The sequence below is a fragment of the Salvelinus namaycush genome, chromosome 1, assembly GCF_016432855.1.
Source record: "Salvelinus namaycush isolate Seneca chromosome 1, SaNama_1.0, whole genome shotgun sequence".
Lineage (NCBI taxonomy): Eukaryota > Metazoa > Chordata > Actinopteri > Salmoniformes > Salmonidae > Salvelinus > Salvelinus namaycush.
Window position 1 is genome coordinate 81,065,924 of NC_052307.1, and position 24,033 is coordinate 81,089,956.

Consider the following 24,033-nt stretch of genomic DNA (forward strand, 5'->3'; position numbering starts at 1 on the left):
GAGAGAGCGAGAGCCACAGACAGATGTAAAGAGCGAGGGGGGGGGGGGGGGGGGGGCGAAGACAAAGTGAAGCGAGACACGGCCTATTTTAGAAACAAAGACAGAGAAATAGGCAAGCACACAGAGAAAGGAAAATGGCCACATTAAGTGATCAGAGACAGACCGTGAGGTGAAATTCAAGCTAATCTATTTCCAACGTCAGGTACCCGGAGGCTAGCCTCCTCGTCCCACTAGAAATAGCCTGGGCTGCCTGGCGGGTGGCACCCTGATGAATAGATAGTTTACCTAAAGAGCTCATGACAGAGACAGCAGAACCCACTAGCCATGACAATCACATTAGCGGCTAGCGTTAGGCTAGCCCATAGTGTTGGTGGTGGGGGTGATTATTCTGCATTAAGCAGTGAGGGGGTGTGAATCAGTTTATTTTTTTTCTTGTGCAACAAGACAACACTGGACCAATGGGTGTCAATAGTTTAAAGAAGCTTTCTCATATCTCCTTTCCTTCATCTGTACCCAATGTAAAAAAAGGGGAATCCACCATATTGCTTTCCGCTATCCTCAGTTCAGAGCAGATTAAGGACAAGAGATGAGAGAAAGACAGTTAAGTATCAAGTATAAACCGGCAAGACCAGAGAAAAGGACGGCAGAGTTTACAATATTTAATAATGGAATAGTTGAGGTTGTGACGTTTTCTGAATTTGGGAGCATAGTGTTCAGTATTCATTAGTCTGCCTTCAGTTCTCCTTACAAAACCCAGTCAGTTGCCAGGTCGCCCTCCATCTATCTCACAAACACTCAGCGTGCACATCCATTATTTCTCAGGGGCTGCTGGGTAAAAAAAAAGACATGTCTGATGTAGAAAGGATACCTGGCGCATGAAGACTGTCCAAAGAAAATAAAAAACATTTGGTGTGAAAATGGCTTGTAATGGTTCGACTATTGCTTAGACCTTCCTGAGCTATGTTGACTTTAAAGATGATGCAAGCCATTCTCACTTAAAACTTCATTTACACTAGGGCTGCGTGGCACCAGGACTGCAGCTGGAAGCACCATGGCAGGGGATTGCTACTCCTGCTACACGCTCCAGGAGTTAAATTAAGTCTTCGGTTTGGCGACAGTGTCTGGCCTAGATTCTATTCAGAGAGCCCTTAGCCCCCTCCACACACACTCCTCTGGATGAAGAGCGTCATATACATCATTAGAGGGTGTGTGTGAGAGAGACTAGGGGAAGAGAAAGACCGTGAGAACACGACTAGAAAGTGATAAAGAAAAGCTCTATGGGTTGAGGAGAAAAGCTTCTCTCTCCAGTAATGACACCATGCTAGAACTTAACTCCTAAAGATTCATTCAACTTCAGCAGCAACTCCGTCACCTGATAAGAGTTTTCCATAAGCTCCGACCATCGGCGAAATAGCCGATAAACTGCTGTCAGCCGGCTACTTTCTCCACTTCATTAATTAACTAGGCTTCTTTTCATTTAAAAAGTTTCAATTCGCTAGTCAGAAAAGTCGGAAGAGCCTTCTCCCACTCGAATGAACGACATGAATCTTCTAGTGATCTATTTATAGGACAGGCGCCTGTCAGTCACAAAGCTAGAGATGACAGGGACACACTGCTGGATTGTCAGTCTGCTGTCTGTCCTGCCTCTCGGTACCCGTGTGATCTTTGTGCGATCTGGTTGGCTGCAGTCAAATTTCTTTTCATGGAGGAGCGTGATACTCTTCAACGTCTCCTGTGAGTGAATTTACACTTCCAATGTACATTAATGCAAGTAGTAACGATGAGTTAAAATCCACTTATTGTTTTGAGGCATATTCATTTATTTTATTTTGCGTGTTTCATAGGCCTACTATAGCCAAGCATAGAGTAGCGGCCCATAGACTATTTACTGTGCTTTGATTGACGACCAAACAGCAAGTGTTGGCCAGTTTATAAAAGGTGTCGAAATGACTGAAAAGTCAATCTTCTAGATCCCTTTGCCATTTATAAATCATACTTTGCTATTTATAAGTCCATGGTACCGCATCGGGACAAGTAAACCAAAAGATCTTTGTATTTTCCTAGGATTCCAAGCCGATGTCGAGACTTGCCAGTGACCTCGACCGTGACTCGTCAGTGTAGCCTGGTGATGGTCGCTCGCGAACGGCTCTTTTTGAACGGATCTTTTAGGTGAAGGAATCGAGTCGTTCATTTAGCTCTCCAATTTGCATACTGGTAGGCTACTACTGCTTTTTTGGCAATTATCTGCAGTAACTTATGAAAACATTCGGTGAAGATGTTGAATCCTGGCTGCAGGAACAATAGGTAGTAGAGAAAAGATAAATAAAACAGATTGAAGGTTATACACAAGCTAATGTCATGGTTTTATTCAGAATATTGATATAGGCCTACTGATTTGATTAAAGTGCCCACAAGTAGTCAACTGCTGCTTTCTGTGTAGTAAAGCCCATGTTAAACACCGGCTTCATTCTTCAATCACACCTGTAGGTCTTTTCATGTCTTTTAATGGGCGCCTGACTTTGTATAAAAGTGGGGGTGCACAAACTGGTGGGGGGTCTGGGTGTCCTCCCCCTAACATGTTTTTAAATGTTATTTTAAACCCATTTCCCTGCAATTCTATATTGTTTCTCAACAGGGAATCCATGTTTACATAACATAACATTTTTTTTGGGGGGGGGGGGTTGCCACACAACTGAATTGAAAGAGTAGACAACACTCTTTTCTGACAAGATTACTAATCTACCGCCTTCCCTCAAAGTCCTACCCACAGTGGTTGATTGACAGGTCTGAAACCCTACGAACTGACTCAAACACCCTGCCCCCTCCCCTGACAATCCCACCCACAGTGATTGATTGACAGGCCAATCAATCACTGTGGGTGGGATTGTCAGGGGATGGCAAGGGTGTCAAACTCATTCCATGGAGGGCCTAGTGTCTGGAGGTTTTTGCTTTTTGCTTTCAATTAAGCCCTAGACAACCAGGTGTGAGGAGTTCCTTACTAATTAGTGACCTTAATTCATCAATGAAGCTCAAGGGAAGAGCAAAAACCCGCAGACACTCGGCCCTCCGTGGAACGAGTTTGACATACGTGTTAAAGGGATAGTTCACCCAAAATACAAAATGACATTTGTTTCCTTACCCTAAAAGTGTCCAAAGCAGCAGAGCCAATCAAATAAATTATTTGAAGAACAAACCTCATTGTGGAAATTCCAGACCGGAACTCCCTGGAGGGTATGAGTCCACTTGACATCTGCACTCTGACCAAGTCTGTTGTGGAGAAGTCTCTCAGTGAATGGTGAAAGCTTTGAGTTGGTCCCAGAGTGATTAGGCAGGGTTAAAGTAGGGACAGAGATGAAAGGAGACCCATGTTTAATGCATTATGCTCCAAGGGGCCTTCGCTAAATAACTTTTCCATGGATACCAGTGCGCATCGGGTAGAAACGCTTCCAAAACCTTACGGCTGAGCCCTCGGGTCCCTCTGGCTGTGACGTAATTAATGGAGTGATATATTCACCCCTTTATAAGATGCAAAGTTGCAGTTGAGGTGTGAGAGAGTGCGAGTCTCTCCTCATCTATAGGAAATGGGTAAGAGAGAATAAGTAAGCTCCCTCCAGCTTCATACAGTACCCCAAATGGATTCTGCTCAGCTCCTGACTGACCCATTTTCCGCCCCAGCGAAATGCAGCTCTCCATACCTGTTGGGTAAAGGTAGCAGCATTTACTGCCCAGCTGGACCTAATAACAGGGTGCAGTTCAGCCATGCAACAAATCTAGAGTGACGCAGCAACGAATAAATCTGCAGGGGATTGACTTTTTCCATATACAAACTGCTGTCAGTAAATTCCTATGACTGTTCCTGAGATGATTGTTTCCGGTCAGTGGCTTCGTTTTCTAATTCAAAAGAAGTTAAGTTTCACATTTTAATGTTGGTCATTTGCATAATTACACAATCGTCAGCAGGTAGAGAGAGCACACCACATGTTTATCACTTCAGGCATGTATTAATATGTAATATAAAGCGCTGAGCTTTTTTGCCTCATTCATCAATTAATATCAAATGCAAATTGATGGAGTACAGAGTCCAAAAAAGTTGTGACTTCACTTTCAAGATTAATGACATAATAGCTCCCTGAACTGCTACCCTCAACACAGTCCCCCCCCACTGCTCTGGCTGTAACAGTCCCCCCCCCCCCCACTGCTCTGTCTGGCTGTAACACAATCAGTCTTGTTACTGTAGTGTTAAAGCTGCAACATGTAACTTTTTGGTGGACCCGACCAAATTCACAGAGTTGAGTTAAAGATCTGTCATTCTCATTCAAAGCAAGTTTAACAAGCGGTAAGTTCAAGTTTAGTTTCTCCATTTTTTACTTTTGGTTTTGTACACCAGCTTCAAACAGCTGAAAATACAATATTTTTAGTTATTGAAAATATATTTCAAAGCGGATTAGATGGTACAATGATTCTCTACACATTGCTTGTTTAGTCAGTGAATTCTGCATAGTGCATCACTTTTAAAGCAGGCCTTGTTGCTGTGTTCCAGGCTGCGTCACAACCGGCAGTGATTGGGAGTCCCATAGGGCGGCGCACAATTGGCCCAGCGTGGTCCGGGTTTGGACGGGTAGGCCGTCATTGTAAATAAGAATTTGTTAACTGACTTGCCTGGTTAAATAAGAGGTTCAATGAAATAAATAAGTAAATAATAAGTAAAATAAATAAATAAGTACAGACAGGCTACATCTCTGCTGCATTTCCACCAGCACTACCACCACCACCTTCTGCATTAGGATGCCAGTAAGACCCTACATGTTGACGAGGGGCTGTCAAAAGATAATGAATATCTATTAGACAACTCCCCTCAAGTATACAAGGCCACTTCACCAAATAGCATTGAAGGGTCCAGCATGATGATAATGTGGTTTGGAGCCAAAGCTTTCTGAAATGGGCTATTGATTTCTGGGGGCTTTCATTTTAACAAGAGGTGCCTATCATTAATGACTTTAGTTAAGGCCGGACTCTCATTATAGCAGGCTAGCTGGGCCCCAGTTGTCATTATATAGCAGGCTAGCTGGGCCCCAGTTGTCATTATATAGCAGGCTAGCTGGGCCCCAGTTGTCATTATATAGCAGGCTAGCTGGGCCCCAGTTGTCATTATATAGCAGGCTAGCTGGGCCCCAGTTGTCATTATATAGCAGGCTAGCTGGGCCCCAGTTGTCATTATATAGCAGGCTAGCTGGGCCCCAGTTGTCATTATATAGCAGGCTAGCTGGGCCCCAGTTGTCATTATATAGCAGGCTAGCTGGGCCCCAGTTGTCATTATATAGCAGGCTAGCTGGGCCCCAGTTGTCATTATATAGCAGGCTAGCTGGGCCCCAGTTGTCATTATATAGCAGGCTAGCTGGGCCCCAGTTGTCATTATATAGCAGGCTAGCTGGGCCCCAGTTGTCATTATATAGCAGGCTAGCTGGGCCCCAGTTGTCATTATATAGCAGGCTAGCTGGGCCCCAGTTGTCATTATATAGCAGGCTAGCTGGGCCCCAGTTGTCATTATATAGCAGGCTAGCTGGGCCCCAGTTGTCATTATATAGCAGGCTAGCTGGGCCCCAGTTGTCATTATATAGCAGGCTAGCTGGGCCCCAGTTGTCATTATATAGCAGGCTAGCTGGGCCCCAGTTGTCATTATATAGCAGGCTAGCTGGGCCCCAGTTGTCATTATATAGCAGGCTAGCTGGGCCCCAGTTGTCATTATATAGCAGGCTAGCTGGGCCCCAGTTGTCATTATATAGCAGGCTAGCTGGGCCCCAGTTGTCATTATATAGCAGGCTAGCTGGGCCCCAGTTGTCATTATATAGCAGGCTAGCTGGGCCCCAGTTGTCATTATATAGCAGGCTAGCTGGGCCCCAGTTGTCATTATATAGCAGGCTAGCTGGGCCCCAGTTGTCATTATATAGCAGGCTAGCTGGGCCCCAGTTGTCATTATATAGCAGGCTAGCTGGGCCCCAGCTGTCATTATATAGCAGGCTAGCTGGGCCCCAGTTGTCATTATATAGCAGGCTAGCTGGGCCCCAGTTGTCATTATATAGCAGGCTAGCTGGGCCCCAGTTGTCATTATATAGCAGGCTAGCTGGGCCCCAGTTGTCATTATATAGCAGGCTAGCTGGGCCCCAGTTGTCATTATATAGCAGGCTAGCTGGGCCCCAGTTGTCATTATATAGCAGGCTAGCTGGGCCCCAGTTGTCATTATATAGCAGGCTAGCTGGGCCCCAGTTGTCATTATATAGCAGGCTAGCTGGGCCCCAGTTGTCATTATATAGCAGGCTAGCTGGGCCCCAGTTGTCATTATATAGCAGGCTAGCTGGGCCCCAGTTGTCATTATATAGCAGGCTAGCTGGGCCCCAGTTGTCATTATATAGCAGGCTAGCTGGGCCCCAGTTGTCATTATATAGCAGGCTAGCTGGGCCCCAGTTGTCATTATATAGCAGGCTAGCTGGGCCCCAGTTGTCATTATATAGCAGGCTAGCTGGGCCCCAGTTGTCATTATATAGCAGGCTAGCTGGGCCCCAGTTGTCATTATATAGCAGGCTAGCTGGGCCCCAGTTGTCATTATATAGCAGGCTAGCTGGGCCCCAGTTGTCATTATATAGCAGGCTAGCTGGGCCCCAGTTGTCATTATATAGCAGGCTAGCTGGGCCCCAGTTGTCATTATATAGCAGGCTAGCTGGGCCCCAGTTGTCATTATATAGCAGGCTAGCTGGGCCCCAGTTGTCATTATAGCAGACTAGCTGGGCCCCGTTGTCATTATAGCAGGCTAGCTGGCCCCAGTTGTCATTATATAGCAGGCTAGCTGGCCCCAGTTGTCATTATATAGCAGGCTAGCTGGCCCCAGTTGTCATTATATAGCAGGCTAGCTGGCCCAGTTGTCATTATATAGCAGGCTAGCTGGCACCGTTGTCATTATAGCAGGCTAGCTGGCCCCGTTGTCATTATAGAAGGCTAGCTGGCCCCGTTGTCATTATAGAAGGCTAGCTGGCCCCGTTGTCATTATAGAAGGCTAGCTGGCCCCGTTCTAATTATAGAAGGCTAGCTGGCCCCGTTCTCATTCTCTTAAAGCTAGCATTATTCGTTGTCGATTCCAACGCTAACAAGACCTCCAAGCTAGAGTTCCAATGCCTTCTTAACTGGCTTTACAAACAAATCAAGTAAGATTATGTTTGCAGTAAAAAAAAAAAAAAAAAAGTCTAATTGCATTTAGGTGGAGGGGCAGGTGGTGCACGTCTGACATGCCGTTGGTAAATGGGATCTGTCTTGTTAATCAAGCCTGAAATCACATCAGCACAGAACAAGTCAACATTTTTATTTAGCCATCACACACACTTCACTGGATTCTCCTGATTTCCAAAAGGATCTGGAATTTCCCTAAGAAAAGCAGGTTGTTATCAAGCCATGTCTGATTGAGTTAAAACAATGTGGAAGGGCAAAAAATCATCTCTGTTTATACCTGATTAATCTCAATGGCGCTTGATCATGATTTTCTGTACTAGTCAAATCCACCTTCTATTTAATTCATATTACAGGGTACTACAATGGTACAACATCCATAGAGAACTAAATAGTACTTGTTAGGCAGCAACATGGCAGCTACCATGCAATGACCATAAATACCATGTAGAATAATAGGACTCATAGCATGACGCCTGCCTGTAATATGGATTTACGATCAGAATTTGACTAAGCCAAGAAAGTGGAAGTGGCATATGATGAAATGAACCCCTAGAGAGAGAGAGAGAGAGGGAGAGAGAGAGAGAGAGACAGGAGAGTGAGAGGCATCAGAGAGGAGAGAAATAACAAGGAGAGAAATGGAAGGAACATGAGGAGAGATGTTCTCTCCTTCCACACTTGGCAGTATCGCTGTGACTTCCAGTAAGGAGAGAGCGAGACACAGCACAAGAACGAGAGCGAGAGAACGAGAGATGCAGAGGAGACGTACTGCTAGATGAGGGGGAGGGGGGGGGGAAATGCTCACTCCATTGTGCTGTAGTCACGGCAGAACAAAAACCCAAGGCCATCCTTGGGGAGAATTTCTTGTTTAAACAGAGAAGATAAATGAAAGTGGACTGGCAGAGCAGTAAGGACAGGGACGAACATAGAGGTAGGGAGACGCTTGGTTACACTCCGGCTCAGTAAGTGGAGCACTGAGGACAAAGGCAGACAATGTGTGTGAGCTTCTGAGATACTGTGCTCTTTTCAAGTCGTGTGTTACAGCCGACATATTCACACCAACACGAAGCATACTTCACAACCCACAAGATTGTCAAATAGAACACACAAATCAAAATCAAATGTTATTGGTCACATACACATATTTAGCAGATGTTATTCGTCACATCCACGTATTTATCAGATGTTATTGCGGGTGTAGTGAAAGGCTTGTGTTCCTAGGTACAGCAGTGCATTAATATCTAACAATTCACAAAAATACACACAGATCTAAAAGTAAAAGAATGGAATAAAGAAAAATATAAATATTAGGACGAGCCATGTCAGAGTGTGTGTGAGACACACACACACACAAACTCAGCAAAAAAAGAAACGTCCCATTTTCAGAACCCTGTCTTTCAAAGATAATTTGTAAAAATAACTTCACAGATCTTCATGTGACAGTATTCACCTAGGGGTCATGATTTGGAGCTGTACAAATGTTTGATGTATTAGAATAATTGATTATATAAGACCCCTTCCATTTATAGGGTCCTAGACTACAGATTAACTAAATATATATTTATTATAGTTGTAGAATTGTTCCACAGTTGTTTGCTCTTTCTCTCTCTTATAATGTGTGACTGAGACAGAACTCTGCAGGGGAGTGTGGGAGATAAGAGACGACTCAGACATTCCACAGTAAATCTACTTTGGGGAGGGGACATTTATTGCCTAGCTTTTAGATAAACACTGAACCTCTATGTTTGTATGGCTGTGGATGCAGGGTTTTGGTCTCAGGAGTAAAAAAGGTAATGACGTAGTCAGTGACATCACTAAGGCGGGACTTCGGTTTAATAAAAGAACTTGAGACCTTGTGTTTGATGCAGAACTTACTCAGCAACATTCGTGCTATGTTGCTGTTTGTCAACTTCTGTCTGCAATTGCATTAATAAAGGTTTTTGAATGACTTAATTAAAGATAGTCAAAATGCTAATTTCACCAATGAGCCAATGATGATTGACAAGGAGGAAAGGCACAAACCTAACAATTGTAAAGGGTATAAACACTGTTATCCATGCTTGTTCAATAAACCATAAACAATTAACGAACATGCACCTGTGGAACGGTCGTTAAGACACTAACAGCTTACAGACGGTAGGCAATTAAGGTCACAGTTATGAAAACTTGGGACATGAAAGAGGCCTTTCTACTGACTCTGAAAAACACAAAGAAAGTTGCCCAAGGTCCCTGCTCATCTGCGTGAACGTGCCTTAGGCATGCAGCAAGGAAGCATGAGGACTGCAGATGTGGCCAGGGAAATAAATTGCAATGTCCGTACTGTGAGACGCCTAAGACATCGCTACAGAGAGACAGGACTGACAGCTGATCGTCCTCGCAGTGGCAGACCACGTGTAACACTTGCGGGACAGGTACAGGATGGCAACAACTGCCCAAGTTACACAAGGAACGCACAATCCCTCCATCAGTGCTCAGACTGTCCGTAATATTCTGATAGGCTGGACTTAGGGCTTGTAGGCCTGTTGTAAGGAAGGTCCTCAACAGACATCACCGGCAACAACGTCGCCTATGGGCACAAACCCACCGTCGCTGGACCAGACAGGACTGGCAAAAAGTGCTCTTCACTGACGAGTCACGGTTTTGTCTCACCAGGAGCGATGGTCGGATTCGCGTTTATCGACGAAGGAATGAGCGTTACACTGAGGCCTGTACTCTGGAGGGGGATCGATTTGGAGGTGGAGGTCTGGGGCGGTGTGTCACAGCATCATCGGACTGAGCTTGCTGTCATTGCAGGCAATCTCAACGCTGTGCGTTACAGGGAAGACATCCTTCTTCCTCATGTGGTACCCTTCCTGCAGGCTCATCCTGACAACCTCCAGCACGACAATGCCACCAGCTATACTGCTCGTTCTGTGTGTGATTTCCTGCAAGACAGGAATGTCAGTGTTCTGCCATGGCCAGTGAAGAGCCCGGATCTCAATCCCAATGAGCACGTCTGGGACCTGTTGGATTGGCGGGTGAGGTCTAGGGCCATTCCCTCCAGAAATGTCCGGGAACTTGCAGGTGCCTTGGTGCAAGAGTGGGGTAACATCTCACAGCAAGAATTGGCAAATCTGGTGTAGTCCATGAGGAGGAGATGCACTGCTTTACTTAATGCAGCTGGTGGCCACACCAGATACTGACTGTTACTTTTGATTTTGACCCCCCCCCCCCCTTTTGTTCAGGGACACATTATTCCATTTCAGTTAGTCACATGTCTGTGGAACTTGTTCAGCTTATGTCTCAGTTGTTGAATCTTATGTTCATACACATATTTATACATACTAAGTTAGCTGAAAATAAACACAGTTGACAGTGAGGATGTTTCTTTTTTTGCTGAGTTTACATATACATACACACACACACTACCGTTCAAAAGTTTGGGGTCACTTAGAAATGTCCTTGTTTTTGAAAGAAAAGTAATTTTTTTGTCCATACAAATACCATCAAATTGATCAGAAATACAGTGTAGACATTGTGGCAAGTTAGCTAATCCAACTTGATCATTTTAAAAAGGCTAATTGATCATTAGAAAAGCCTTTTGCAATTATGTTAGCACCACTGAAAACTGTTGTGTTGATTAAAGAAGCAATAAAAAACTGGCCTTCTTTAGACTAGCTGAGAATCTGGAGCGTCAGCATTTGTGGGTTCTATTACAGGCTCAAAATAGCCAGACAAAGATCATTCTTCTTAAACTCTTCGGTCTATTCTTGTTCTGAGAAATGAAGGCTATTCCATGTGAGAAATTGCCAAGAAACTGAAGATCTCGTACAACGCTGTGTACTACTCCCTTCACAGAACAGCACAAACTGGCTCTAACCAGAATAGAAAGAGCAGTGGGAGGCCCCGGTGCACAACTGAGCAAGAGGACAAGTACATTAGTGTCTAGTTTGAGAAACAGAAGCTGTTTTTCCAGTCTCTCGGTCCAAGCTTTGAGGCACCTGTACTGACGTCGCTTTCTGGATGATAGTAGGGTGAATAGGCCGTGGCTCGGGTGGTTGATGTCGATGATCTTTTTGGCCTTCCTGTGACATCGGGTGCTGTAGGTGTAGGTGTCAAACACTCACACAGAAAATAAGCGACATCCTCACCTCACAGATATCTGATCAGAGACTAAAACCACGGGTACCCACACATGGAGACCCTCACACTCCATTGTCTACCAATAGTCCACCATCTCCACGTTGTGAAACAGGAGACCCCGGCGTATCGGTACAAGCACAAAATGCTGCTCCATTAAGTTGCCACAATCAGGTCTCGTGATCTGCCCGATCAAATCCCAGTTTCATTTGCTTAATGCAACTCAATTGATGGTGCATTATTCACAAGGGGCCAAAGGTGGATTTCTCAAGCCTGGTTTCCTGGAAAATTCTCCTACGGACTGTGCAGCTAAATGGCTCTTAAACTCGTACGGACACTGTCCTTTAAGACGGGTCCGTTCAGACTGCTTTGCACATAACCACTAAGTGCTGGCCCTGACGTGCCATGTATAAACTAGTGTGTGATAGAGCTTAAGTAGTTCCTTTCCTGGTGTTTATGGAGTTGCAGGGAGGGTTTATGGAGTTGGGGACAAAGGCAATGAATGTTGGGCTACTTTGCTTTTTTACATTTGACTATTCACAGAATGTTTCCAATCCTGGTCTTGGGGTGGGGCCATTCACAGGGCTCTATAAAATCCACATTGCAGAGAATGAGGACGGAATCACGGAATCCAGATATTAAAACGGAATTCAACAATATTCAAAAAAGTATTGAACTTGGTAGAAAACACATTAATTTGTCCAAGACAAGACTAGAACAGAATGCATCAGTGATTCGTATTTTCCTGCAACTTTATGAAGCGGTGAGGAATGCCCGTGTCTGCGCGGCGAGGAATGCCCGTGTCTGCGCGGCGAGGAATGCCCGTGTCTGCGCGGCGAGGAATGCCCGTGTCTGCGCGGCGAGGAATGCCCGTGTCTGCGCGGCGAGGAATGCCCGTGTCTGCGCGGCGAGGAATGCCCGTGTCTGCGCGGCGAGGAATGCCCGTGTCTGTGGTGCGAGCGCATGTCTGCACATTGTGTAGCCATTAGCGATGATGCTAATTATAACCATCTTCTGTTAGATGGAAAGGCTTTCCCAAAAACCTTACCATTTAAAATGTCTACCACAAAGTAGCCTATGCCTACCTGGCAGAATGATATCATGAACATTTCCATCAATCCAGTGGCCATTTGCTTTGCAAACTCTCCAACCACAAGAGCGCTACACAAACATCGCTAACCAAACAGTCTCTTGTTGGATCATACTACAACCCAAAATCAAAAAAAGATGAAATTTTGTTATTTTTCAATTTTTTCAAGGTTTCTGTAATTCCCAAACGAAGAAAACTACATTTGTGGAGAAACAAATAAGATTTTATAAGGCCATACATTCGTGATAGTATTGATCAATAAGTAGTAATTAAGGCGATTAAAGGATTGATAGACTAGCTCTGATTTCCTGTGCGTCAGGTGAATCAAAATAACGGTTGTAATGTGGTTGGCTGCAATAAAATGCCTTTTCTCGTGGACAGTGTCACGGATCAATGTTGGCGCCTCAAGGGATTTGACTCACCTTCCACTCCACTGATGCACTTGACGCGGTCGCGCACCTCCACGTTGTATGCCTCGAAGGACATGAAGACGCCGTCCGGGTGGTAGGGCTCGCGCTGCGCGTACACCTTGGAGTAGCTGTGCTGGAACTCGAAGCGCTCGTAACCGTCGTACTGCACCACCTTGCCGTAAACGTCAAAGTACTTCTCCAGCCAGCTGAAAGGGAAGTACACTTCAGCACCGTCCCGCCGAGCCTTTATCGTGACGTCATCGTTAATCAGGCAGTCGATCTCTTCGTACTTGATGCCGGCAGCTCCGCCTACTATGGGCGGCGGCTCCGGGGGCTGCGGAGGTTGCTGCTGGCTGCTAATGCTGGCGTCGCCCCCCTTGGCGCTGGGGGGTGGCGGCGGGGCCCGCGGGAGGAAGCGCAGGGCGGTGTCGCTGGAGCAGCGGTTCCACAGAAGCACGGTGAGGAGGGTGAAGAGGGCGCAGATGACGATCAGGGTCTTGTAGTTGACCCGGGCCGCCAGGCAACGCATGGTCACAGCACGCCTGCACAGGGGGAAACAGAGACTTATTAATAGTATCTTTTGACAACATTAAGTATACAAGACATGTGCCTTCGGAAAGTATTCAGACCCCAGAACTTTTCCCACATTGTTACGTTACTGCCTTATTCTAAAATGGATTAAATCGTCATCACCCCCCCCCCCTCAATCTACACACAATACCCCATAATGACAAAGCAAAAACAGGTTTTTATACATTTTTGTAAATCTATTGCAAATTTAAAAAAACTGAAATAGATTTACATAAGTATTGTGGATGGGTCTGAAAACTTCCCAATGTAGATACAGGCAGCCTTCCTACTTCATTTGCCGCAGAGGAAGGAGTTTAATGGCTGTGAAAGGAGAAAACTGAGGATGGATCAACAAAAATAGAAAGGAGGAAGTCGGTAGAGAATACAAATACTCCAAAATATGCATCCTGTTTGCAACAAGGCACTAAAGTAATACTGCAAAAAAATATGGCAAAACAATAAATGTTTTGTACGAAACACAAAGTGTTATGTTTGTGGAAAATACAACATTACTGAGCGCCACTCTGTATTTTCATCATGTTATGGGTATGCTGTAATTGTTAAGGACATGGGAGATTCAGGATAAAAAAAATTTACTGAATGGAGCTAAGGACAGGCAAAATTCTAGAGGAAAACCTTGTTCAGTCTGCTTTCCACCAGACACTGGGAAATTAATTAACATTTCAGCAGGACAATAACCTAAAACAAAGCCACATTTACACTGGAGTTACTCACCAAGAAGACAGTGAATGTTCCTGAGTGGTAGTTACAGTTGAGACTTTAATTTTCTTGGAAAATCCAAGACCTGAAAAATGGTTGACTAGCAATGATCAACAACCAAATTTGACAGAGCTTGAAGATTATATATATATGTTTTAAATAATGGGCAAATGTTGCACAATCCAGGTGTGGAAAGCTCTTTAGAGACTTACCCAGAAAGACTAATCTCTGCCAAAGGTATGTCATGATGTTGGCCTGTTGGTGAGGTTTATGACCCCCATAAATACCTTTCCCCCTTTCCTCGCTCTCTACTCTACAGAGTGACTCTTGGAAAGCCCTTTGTTAAGTAGAGGGACTCTGATAACATCAAAGGGGTGGGGAAAGGAACCATATTTCGGTAATCCAACCAGCTGAAAATATGCGTTGGTACTTAATGAATATGATGTCAAATCAGTTGTCGTCTGAGACATTATTACTAATGATAGGATGACAAACTATCTTGGGAAGTCTACACATCCTAGTTATCAGATTCACATGGAATTGTGCAATTGAAATGTTTAAATATGAAACTATTTGTGAAAAGATTAAATGTAATTTTAGCTTCTAAATGAGAGAATGGTTTTCATAGAGTAAAAGCTCTGTTCACTCAGTGGCCCCGCCCAAGTGAACAGACATTGGTTGTGAACTATGAAACATGCCCTTCTCTCCCCTACTACATAAGCCCTTTACGAAAATGTAACATTTGTGTTCCGAGGACGTGAGGACTCCAGTCCAGACGTTAAAAGGGCTAATATCAAACTACAGAACTTCAGCGTGAGCTCAAAGTATGGCAACTTGGTATGAACTTTGAACTCTTATTCACTAAAGAAGTGATACCGCCTATACCGCTAACTCAACGGAGTTAGCAGCAGCAGCTGTAAACGTGGGCTAGTAAAGGACGGACAAAGTTCTACCACACGACGACCGTACTACAACGTATTCCGTTCTACCAGATATTCTTCAGAGGACAAGAGATCTCTGCTGGGCACCCCGGCCTTCCACCTACGAACAACCTATCGAAGTAAATAGGTTGTTTGTTTCCAAATGGGCGGTTATGTAGAATGCGTAAGATTCTGTATTTACGATAGCATAGCTGCATTGCAGTCCACTAGAGACACAATCCCTTTGTTCCTCAGTCTTCCTGCGCTTTCATTCAAACCCAACCACCTTTCTTTGTGTAACCAGCCGTCATATCGGTTCCGTCCGCTGGGGATGTCTTCCTGTATGACATAATTAGTAATCAATGTATGATCCATACTGTGTATATGTAATTCTGTGTGATTAGTTAGGTATTTAGTAAATAAATAGTTAAACCAAATTTTGTACTGCTGATTCAACTTGTTTTCCAGAGTTCGTGAAGATAACCAACAATTCTACGATGTTCAGATGAGACTGAATAAGGTGACGATTAATTATTGACTGCTATTGATGTAAAAGATTACCAGGTCTTTAAGAGTTTATTCGGAAGATAACAGCTCTATAAAACATTCTTTCGTGGTGCCCCGACTTCCTAGTTAATTACATTTACATGATTAGTTTAATCAGGTAATATTAATTAGAGAAATGATTTTATAGAATAGAATCACTTAATCTGTCATAGCAAAGACACGACAGGTACTTCTACAAAGTATTAACTCAGGGGTGTGAATACTTACGTAAATGAGATATTTCTGTATTAAATGTAATAGCCCCCAAAAACATGCATTGTGTTTAGATGGTTAAGAACATTTCTTTTCATATACATTTTGAAATTCAGACTAACATGTGGAATAAATCAAAGAGAATGAATAGTTTTTTTGAAAAGTGTTTTTTCCCCCTCAGATTTAAATAAACAATTCCAGGTGAAAGGTCACAGCTTTCTAGAGGGGGAAACACACACACACACTAATAAAATAGTGTTAAACGGCTGTCAACTCAACTGGTTGTAAATACCTGCATTTAACTTCTGCTATACGTTAGGAGATAAATGTTGCGTTCATTTCACCGGTCACATTATTATGAAGCTTACGGTAGTCCCCAGTCACGTGGCATTTGTTTACAAGCATACGACGATGACGACAGACCGGAGCCTTGCGAGTTGCTTTACTGTTGTGCAGCATGCACCAGGTAATCTAATTACAGATTGGAATTCAGAGCTAAATGTTTGCCGGCTAGATATCCTATAACTACTAAGTTGTGTCTAAAATGTGCTAAATGTTCTGCAGTTAAATATGTAGCAAAAAAATACACTGCTCAAAAAAATAAAGGGAACACTTAAACAACACAATGTAACTCTTCCAAGTCAATCACACTTCTGTGAAATCAAACTGTCCACTTAGGAAGCAACACTGATTGACAATAAATTTCACATGCTGTTGTGCAAATGGAATAGACAAAAGGTGGAAATTATAGGCAATTAGCAAGACACCCCCAATAAAGGAGTGGTTCTGCAGGTGGTGACCACAGACCACTTCTCAGTTCCTATGCTTCCTGGCTGATGTTTTGGTCACTTTTGAATGCTGGCGGTGCTTTCCCTCTAGTGGTAGCATGAGACGGAGTCTACAACCCACACAAGTGGCTCAGGTAGTGCAGCTCATCCAGGATGGCACATCAATGCGAGCTGTGGCAAGAAGGTTTGCTGTGTCTGTCAGCGTAGTGTCCAGAGCATGGAGGCGCTACCAGGAGACAGGCCAGTACATCAGGAGACGTGGAGGAGGCCGTAGGAGGGCAACAACCCAGCAGCAGGACCGCTACCTCCGCCTTTGTGCAAGGAGGAGCACTGCCAGAGCCCTGCAAAATGACCTCCAGCAGGCCACAAATGTGCATGTGTCAGCATATGGTCTCACAAGGGGTCTGAGGATCTCATCTCGGTACCTAATGGCAGTCAGGCTACCTCTGGCGAGCACATGGAGGGCTGTGCGGCCCCACAAAGAAATGCCACCCCACACCATGACTGACCCACCGCCAAACCGGTCATGCTGGAGGATGTTGCAGGCAGCAGAACGTTCTCCACGGCGTCTCCAGACTCTGTCACGTCTGTCACATGTGCTCATGTGCTCAGTGTGAACCTGCTTTCATCTGTGAAGAGCACAGGGCGCCAGTGGCGAATTTGCCAATCTTGGTGTTCTCTGGCATATGCCAAACGTCCTGCACGGTGCTGGGCTGTGAGCACAACCCCCACCTGTGGACGTCGGGCCCTCATACCACCCTCATGGAGTCTGTTTCTGACCGTTTGAGCAGACACATGCACATTTGTGGCCTGCTGGAGGTCATTTTGCAGGGCTCTGGCAGTGCACCTCCTTGCACAAAGGCGGAGGTAGCGGTCCTGCTGCTGGGTTGTTGCCCTCCTACGGCCTCCTCCACGTCTCCTGATGTACTGGCCTGTCTCCTGGTAGCGCCTCCATGCTCTGGACACTACGCTGACAGACACAGCAAACCTTTTTGCCACAGCTCGCATTGATGTGCCATCCTGGATGAACTGCACTACCTGAGCCACTTGTGTGGGTTGTAGACTCCGTCTCATGCTACCACTAGAGTGAGAGCACCGCCAGCATTCAAAAGTGACCAAAACATCAGCCAGGAAGCATAGGAAATGAGAAGTGGTCTGTGGTCACCACCTGCAGAATCACTCCTTTTTTGGGGGTGTCTTGCTAATTGCCTATAATTTCCACCTTTTGTCTATTCCATTTGCACAACAGCATGTGAAATTTATTGTCAATCAGTGTTGCTTCCTAAGTGGACAGTTTGATTTCACAGAAGTGTGATTGACTTGGAGTTACATTGTGTTGTTTAAGTGTTCCCTTTATTTTTTTGAGCAGTGTAAATAATCAAGCATTCACTTGGTAACAGCAGAGAATCCCCTCCTGGAGCAAGAGCCTCACTGGCTAATATTTGTTTTGTGCAGCAAACTGTGAAGCATTTGAGTTACTTGTATAGTTCAGTAAGAAACTGTACAAAAATATTCACAACGCGATCATTAGCATTTATTAGCATTCTCTATGGGATTTTACATGTACTTGTTAGCATTGTTCATCCTCAGATTGCAGAGTATTAGTGGGGTTTGAAAACCGTGGCCCTTGTGATCAGTGCCAATATTACTGAATATCCCCGTATGACACAAGGTCGGTATGACTATCTGGATACCACACAAGCCAAGAAAGCATTGGCGTCAATATGGTCCAAGCATCCCTGTGGAACGCTTTCAACACCTTGTAGCTTGTAGAGTCCATGCCCTGACGAATTGAGGCTGTTCTGAGGGAATGTGAGGACACACACACACAATATTATGGTGTTCTTAATATTTTGTATACTCCGTGTACTTCTGCTGTACCACTACTACTGTCACCATATGTGTGGCTCTCAACATCTTCAACAAAAACACATGCAACGTGTTATCTGGGAGCTTCATTGATACAAACAAGAGAGGTGTTGGGATGTGGGGAAAAACAGCACAGATAGTCACACTCCAACACTAGCCTACTGCTCTACACCGACAGGTCTGGGCTCCACAGCTCACGGTTCTAGACAGAGCCCACAGGCCTGGGCTCCACAGCTCACGGTTCTAGACAGAGCCCACAGGCTTGGGCTCCACAGCTCACGGGTGATCAATTAAGGAATATTGATTACACAAAGTAGACTAAACCGCTTAAGAAGATGCAAGGTGATTGAGGAGCATCTGCAGATGAGTTGATGAGAATCAAATGCAGATTAACTTGAGGAAAGGAACCAGCATTATGGTAAATGTGATGACGAGCAGCATTGGCAATTAGTTTATTTGTGTACGCCTTTTGCAGCTGCTTCCGCTTGAGGGTTGGGAATGGAAAACATTCAACTACCACTTCAGAGGCTTGCATAAACCAATTCACATAGCGCATCTGTCAGGATTGGCAGTTTTAAATGAGCACAGGGGTGGAGGGTGAACAAGGAGTAAATAGCTAGAATAGTGTTTTCCAAATAGTGGATCACAGACAGTCCCTCTTTGGTTGTGGCTAAACTCTTTTGTCTACGAGAACAGTATTAAGAACTTGAAACACTTTGAGGTGAGGGTCAAAACTAGATAGAAAGGCTGGAGTAGACGTCTACCAGGCGAACGAGACGCGTCGATTCATTCACCCGATTAACAGTGCCAATCAGCGCGGGTCCGAGACTCACGTCGTCGGCCATGTTTCTGGCATTTCCATCGTCCTGAGAGAAATCAATAGGCAAACCCCCTCAATTACAGCTTACGGCGCTAGGAGTTGCAGATGCAGCAACGACAAAGACTCGGCCTTCCCACAATACAGGAGGCGAGAGAGAGGGTAGAAAATCATTACTTCCAAGAGCATCTCAATGCTTCAGCTTAATCCAGCCACAGCTAAAGGTCAGCACAATGAATGTGCATTAATTCCACAATGGGAGCAATCTGCCCTAGCAACGCCGAGTCAAATTACAACCATAATGGTCTCTGGTCTCCAACAAAGTTATACACCAAGGACAAGCATGTAGCCAGACAAGGACTCCAGGAGTTAGGAAGTTACAGTTCTCTCTAATAAGCGTGTCGAGTAAAGGCATGATATGATACAGGATACGAGGCAGGATAGGCTACTCTCTTAAGAACAGCCTTGAGTGCTAGGTAATTTAAAATGTCAGTCAAATGATCAATAATATAATAATGCTCTTAGGAAAAATATGTTTATTTTATTTACAATCTGTAGACACTATGAGAATAGAAAGGTTCACAACGTTTGTGAAACATCACAGCTGAAAAATATATACCAAATAGAAACCAAAAGTGGATGGTGTTCAGAAATAGATGGGAGGGGTGGAGGGGAGCTGAAAGATGTATAAGCTGGAAGTAGAAACCTAAGTGTTGTTGTCGATTCGTTTACTCCAATTAGGGGAGGGGTGGTAGGGTTAGGGGAGGGGTGGTAGGGTTAGGAGAGGGGCGGTAGGGTTAGGGGAGGGGCGGTAGGGTTAGGAGAGGGGCGGTAGGGTTAGGAGAGGGGCGGTAGGGTTAGGAGAGGGGCGGTAGGGTTATGAGAGGGGCGGTAGGGTTGGGAGAGGGGCGGTAGGGTTGGGAGAGGGGCGGTAGGGTTGGGAGAGGGGCGGTAGGGTTGGGAGAGGGGCGGTAGGGTTGGGAGAGGGGCGGTAGGGTTGGGAGAGGGGCGGTAGGGTTGGGAGAGGGGCGGTAGGGTTAGGAGAGGGGCGGTAGGGTTAGGAGAGGGGCGGTAGAGTTAGGGGAGGGGCGGTAGGGTTAGGGGAGGGGCGGTAGGGTTAGGGGAGGGGCGGTAGGGTTAGGGGAGGGGCGGTAGGGTTAGGGGAGGGGCGGTAGGGTTAGGGGAGGGGCGGTAGGGTTAGGGGAGGGGCGGTAGGGTTAGGGGAGGGGCGGTAGGGTTAAGGGAGGGGCGGTAGGGTTAGGGGAGGGGCGGTGGGGTGAGGGGAGGTAGGGTTAGGAGAGGGGAGGTAGGGTTAGGAGAGGGGTGGTAGGGTTAGGGGAGGGGTGGTAGGGTTAGGGGAGGGGTGGTAGGAGAGGGGCGGTAGGGTTAGGAAAGGGGCGGTAGGGTTAGGAGAGGGGCGGTAGGGTTAGGAGAGGGGAGGTAGGGTTAGGAGAGGGGAGGTAGGGTTAGGAGAGGGGCGGTAGGGTTAGGAGAGGGGCGGTAGGGTTAGGAGAGGGGCGGTAGGGTTAGGAGAGGGGCGGTAGGGTTAGGAGAGGGGCGGTAGGGTTAGGGGAGGGGCGGTAGGGTTAGGGGAGGGGCGGTAGGGTTAGGGGAGGGGCGGTAGGGTTAGGGGCGGGGCGTTAGGGTTAGGGGAGGGGCGGTAGGGTTAGGGGAGGGGCGGTAGGGTTAGGGGAGGGGCGGTAGGGTTAGGAGAGGGGCGGTAGGGTTAGGAGAGGGGCGGTAGGGTTAGGAGAGGGGCGGTAGAGTTAGGGGAGGGGCGGTAGGGTTAGGGGAGGTAGGGTTAGGGGAGGGGCGGTAGAGTTAGGGGAGGGGCGGTAGGGTTAGGGGAGGGGCGGTAGGGTTAGGGGAGGGGCGGTAGGGTTAGGGGAGGGGCGGTAGGGTTAGGAGAGGGGCGGTAGGGTTAGGAGAGGGGCGGTAGGGTTAGGAGAGGGGCGGTAGGGTTAGGAGAGGGGCGGTAGGGTTAGGAGAGGGGCGGTAGGGTTAGGAGAGGGGCGGTAGGGTTAGGGGAGGGGCGGTAGGGTTAGGAGAGGGGCGGTAGGGTTAGGAGAGGGGCGGTAGGGTTAGGAGAGGGGCGGTAGGGTTAGGAGAGGGGCGGTAGGGTTAGGGGAGGGGCGGTAGGGTTAGGGGAGGGGCGGTAGGGTTAGGGGAGGGGCGGTAGGGTTAGGGGAGGGGCGGTAGGGTTAGGGGAGGGGCGGTAGGGTTAGGGGAGGGGCGGTAGAGTTAGGGGAGGGGCGGTAGGGTTAGGGGCGGTAGGGTTAGGGGAGGGGCGGTAGGGTTAGGGGAGGGGCGGTAGGGTTAGGGGAGGGGCGGTAGGGTTAGGGGAGGGGCGGTAGGGTTAGGGGAGGGGCGGTAGGGTTAGGAGAGGGGCGGTAGGGTTAGGGGAGGGGCGGTAGGGTTAGGGGAGGGGCGGTAGGGTTAGGGGAGGGGCGGTAGGGTTAGGGGAGGGGCGGTAGGGTTAGGGGAGGGGCGGTAGGGTTAGGGGAGGGGCGGCAGGGTTAGGGGAGGGGCGGTAGGGTTAGGGGAGGGGCGGTAGGGTTAGGGGAGGGGCGGTAGGGTTAGGGGAGGGGCGGTAGGGTTAGGGAGGGGCGGTAGGGTTAGGAGAGGGGCGGTAGAGTTAGGGGAGGGGCGGTAGGGTTAGGGGAGGTAGGGTTAGGGGAGGGGAGGTAGGGTTAGGGGAGGGGCGGTAGAGTTAGGGGAGGGGCGGTAGGGTTAGGGGAGGGGCGGTAGGGTTAGGGGAGGGGCGGTAGGGTTAGGGGAGGGGCGGTAGGGTTAGGGGAGGGGCGGTAGGGTTAGGAGAGGGGCGGTAGGGTTAGGGGAGGGGCGGTAGGGTTAGGGAGGGGCGGTAGGGTTAGGGGAGGGGCGGTAGGGTTAGGGGAGGGGCGGTAGGGTTAGGGGAGGGGCGGTAGGGTTAGGGGAGGGGCGGTAGGGTTAGGGAGGGGCGGTAGGGGTTAGGAGAGGGGCGGTAGGGTTAGGGGAGGGGCGGTAGGGTTAGGGGAGGGTAGGGTTAGGGGAGGGGCGGTAGGGTTAGGGGAGGGGCGGTAGGGTTAGGGGAGGGGCGGTAGGGTTAGGAGAGGGGCGGTAGAGTTAGGGGAGGGGCGGTAGGGTTAGGGGAGGGGCGGTAGGGTTAGGGGAGGGGCGGTAGGGTTAGGGGAGGGGCGGTAGGGTTAGGAGGGGCGGTAGGGTTAGGAGAGGGGCGGTAGGGTTAGGAGAGGGGCGGTAGGGTTAGGAGAGGGGCGGTAGGGTTAGGGGAGGGGCGGTAGGGTTAGGGGAGGGGCGGTAGTGTTAGGGGAGGGGCGGTAGGGTTAGGGGAGGGGCGGTAGGGTTAGGAGAGGGGCGGTAGGGTTAGGAGAGGGGCGGTAGGGTTAGGAGAGGGGCGGTAGGGTTAGGGGAGGGGCGGTAGGGTTAGGGGAGGGGCGGTAGGGTTAGGGGAGGGGCGGTAGGGTTAGGGGAGGGGCGGTAGGGTTAGGGGAGGGGCGGTAGGGTTAGGGGAGGGGCGGTAGGGTTAGGGGAGGGGCGGTAGGGTTAGGGGAGGGGCGGTAGGGTTAGGGGAGGGGCGGTAGGGTTAGGAGAGGGGCGGTAGGGTTAGGAGAGGGGCGGTAGGGTTAGGAGAGGGGCGGTAGAGTTAGGGGAGGGGCGGTAGGGTTAGGGGAGGGGCGGTAGGGTTAGGGGAGGGGCGGTAGGGTTAGGGGAGGGGCGGTAGGGTTAGGGGAGGGGCGGTAGGGTTAGGAGAGGGGCGGTAGGGTTAGGAGAGGGGCGGTAGGGTTAGGGGAGGGGCGGTAGGGTTAGGGGAGGGGCGGTAGGGTTAGGGGAGGGGCGGTAGGGTTAGGGGAGGGGCGGTAGGGTTAGGGGAGGGGCGGTAGGGTTAGGGGAGGGGCGGTAGGGTTAGGAGAGGGGCGGTAGGGTTAGGAGAGGGGCGGTAGAGTTAGGGGAGGGGCGGTAGGGTTAGGGGAGGGGCGGTAGGGTTAGGGGAGGGGCGGTAGGGTTAGGAGGGGCGGTAGGGTTAGGAGAGGGGCGGTAGGGTTAGGGGAGGGGCGGTAGGGTTAGGGGAGGGGCGGTAGGGTTAGGAGGGGCGGTAGGGTTAGGAGAGGGGCGGTAGGGTTAGGAGAGGGGCGGTAGGGTTAGGAGAGGGGCGGTAGGGTTAGGAGAGGGGCGGTAGGGTTAGGAGAGGGGCGGTAGGGTTAGGGGAGGGGCGGTAGGGTTAGGGGAGGGGCGGTAGGGTTAGGGGAGGGGCGGTAGGGTTAGGGGAGGGGCGGTAGGGTTAGGGGAGGGGCGGTGGGTTAGGAGAGGGGCGGTAGGGTTAGGAGAGGGGCGGTAGGGTTAGGAGAGGGGCGGTAGGGTTAGGAGAGGGGCGGTAGGGTTAGGAGAGGGGCGGTAGGGTTAGGGGAGGGGCGGTAGGGTTAGGGGAGGTAGGGTTAGGGGAGGTAGGGTTAGGGGAGGTAGGGTTAGGAGAGGGGCGGTAGGGTTAGGAGAGGGGCGGTAGGGTTAGGGGAGGGGCGGTAGGGTTAGGAGAGGGGCGGTAGGGTTAGGAGAGGGGCGGTAGAGTTAGGGGAGGGGCGGTAGGGTTAGGGGAGGGGCGGTAGGGTTAGGGGAGGGGCGGTAGGGTTAGGGGAGGGGCGGTAGGGTTAGGAGGGGCGGTAGGGTTAGGAGGGGCGGTAGGGTTAGGAGAGGGGCGGTAGGGTTAGGAGAGGGGCGGTAGGGTTAGGAGAGGGGCGGTAGGGTTAGGAGAGGGGCGGTA

At 48.5% G+C, this 24,033-nt stretch overlaps 1 protein-coding gene across 1 annotated transcript in view; it reads right to left on the bottom strand.

Moving 5' to 3' along the window:
- The window catches only part of glceb (glucuronic acid epimerase b), a 102,084-nt gene that overhangs the window by 21,092 nt on the left and 56,959 nt on the right, over positions 1 to 24,033 (bottom strand). The window contains exon 3 of the mRNA XM_038996174.1: positions 12,847 to 13,376. Coding sequence (XP_038852102.1) covers positions 12,847 to 13,363 — 517 coding nt within the window. The 5' untranslated portion in view covers positions 13,364 to 13,376. The remainder of the gene's footprint in view (positions 1 to 12,846; positions 13,377 to 24,033) is intronic.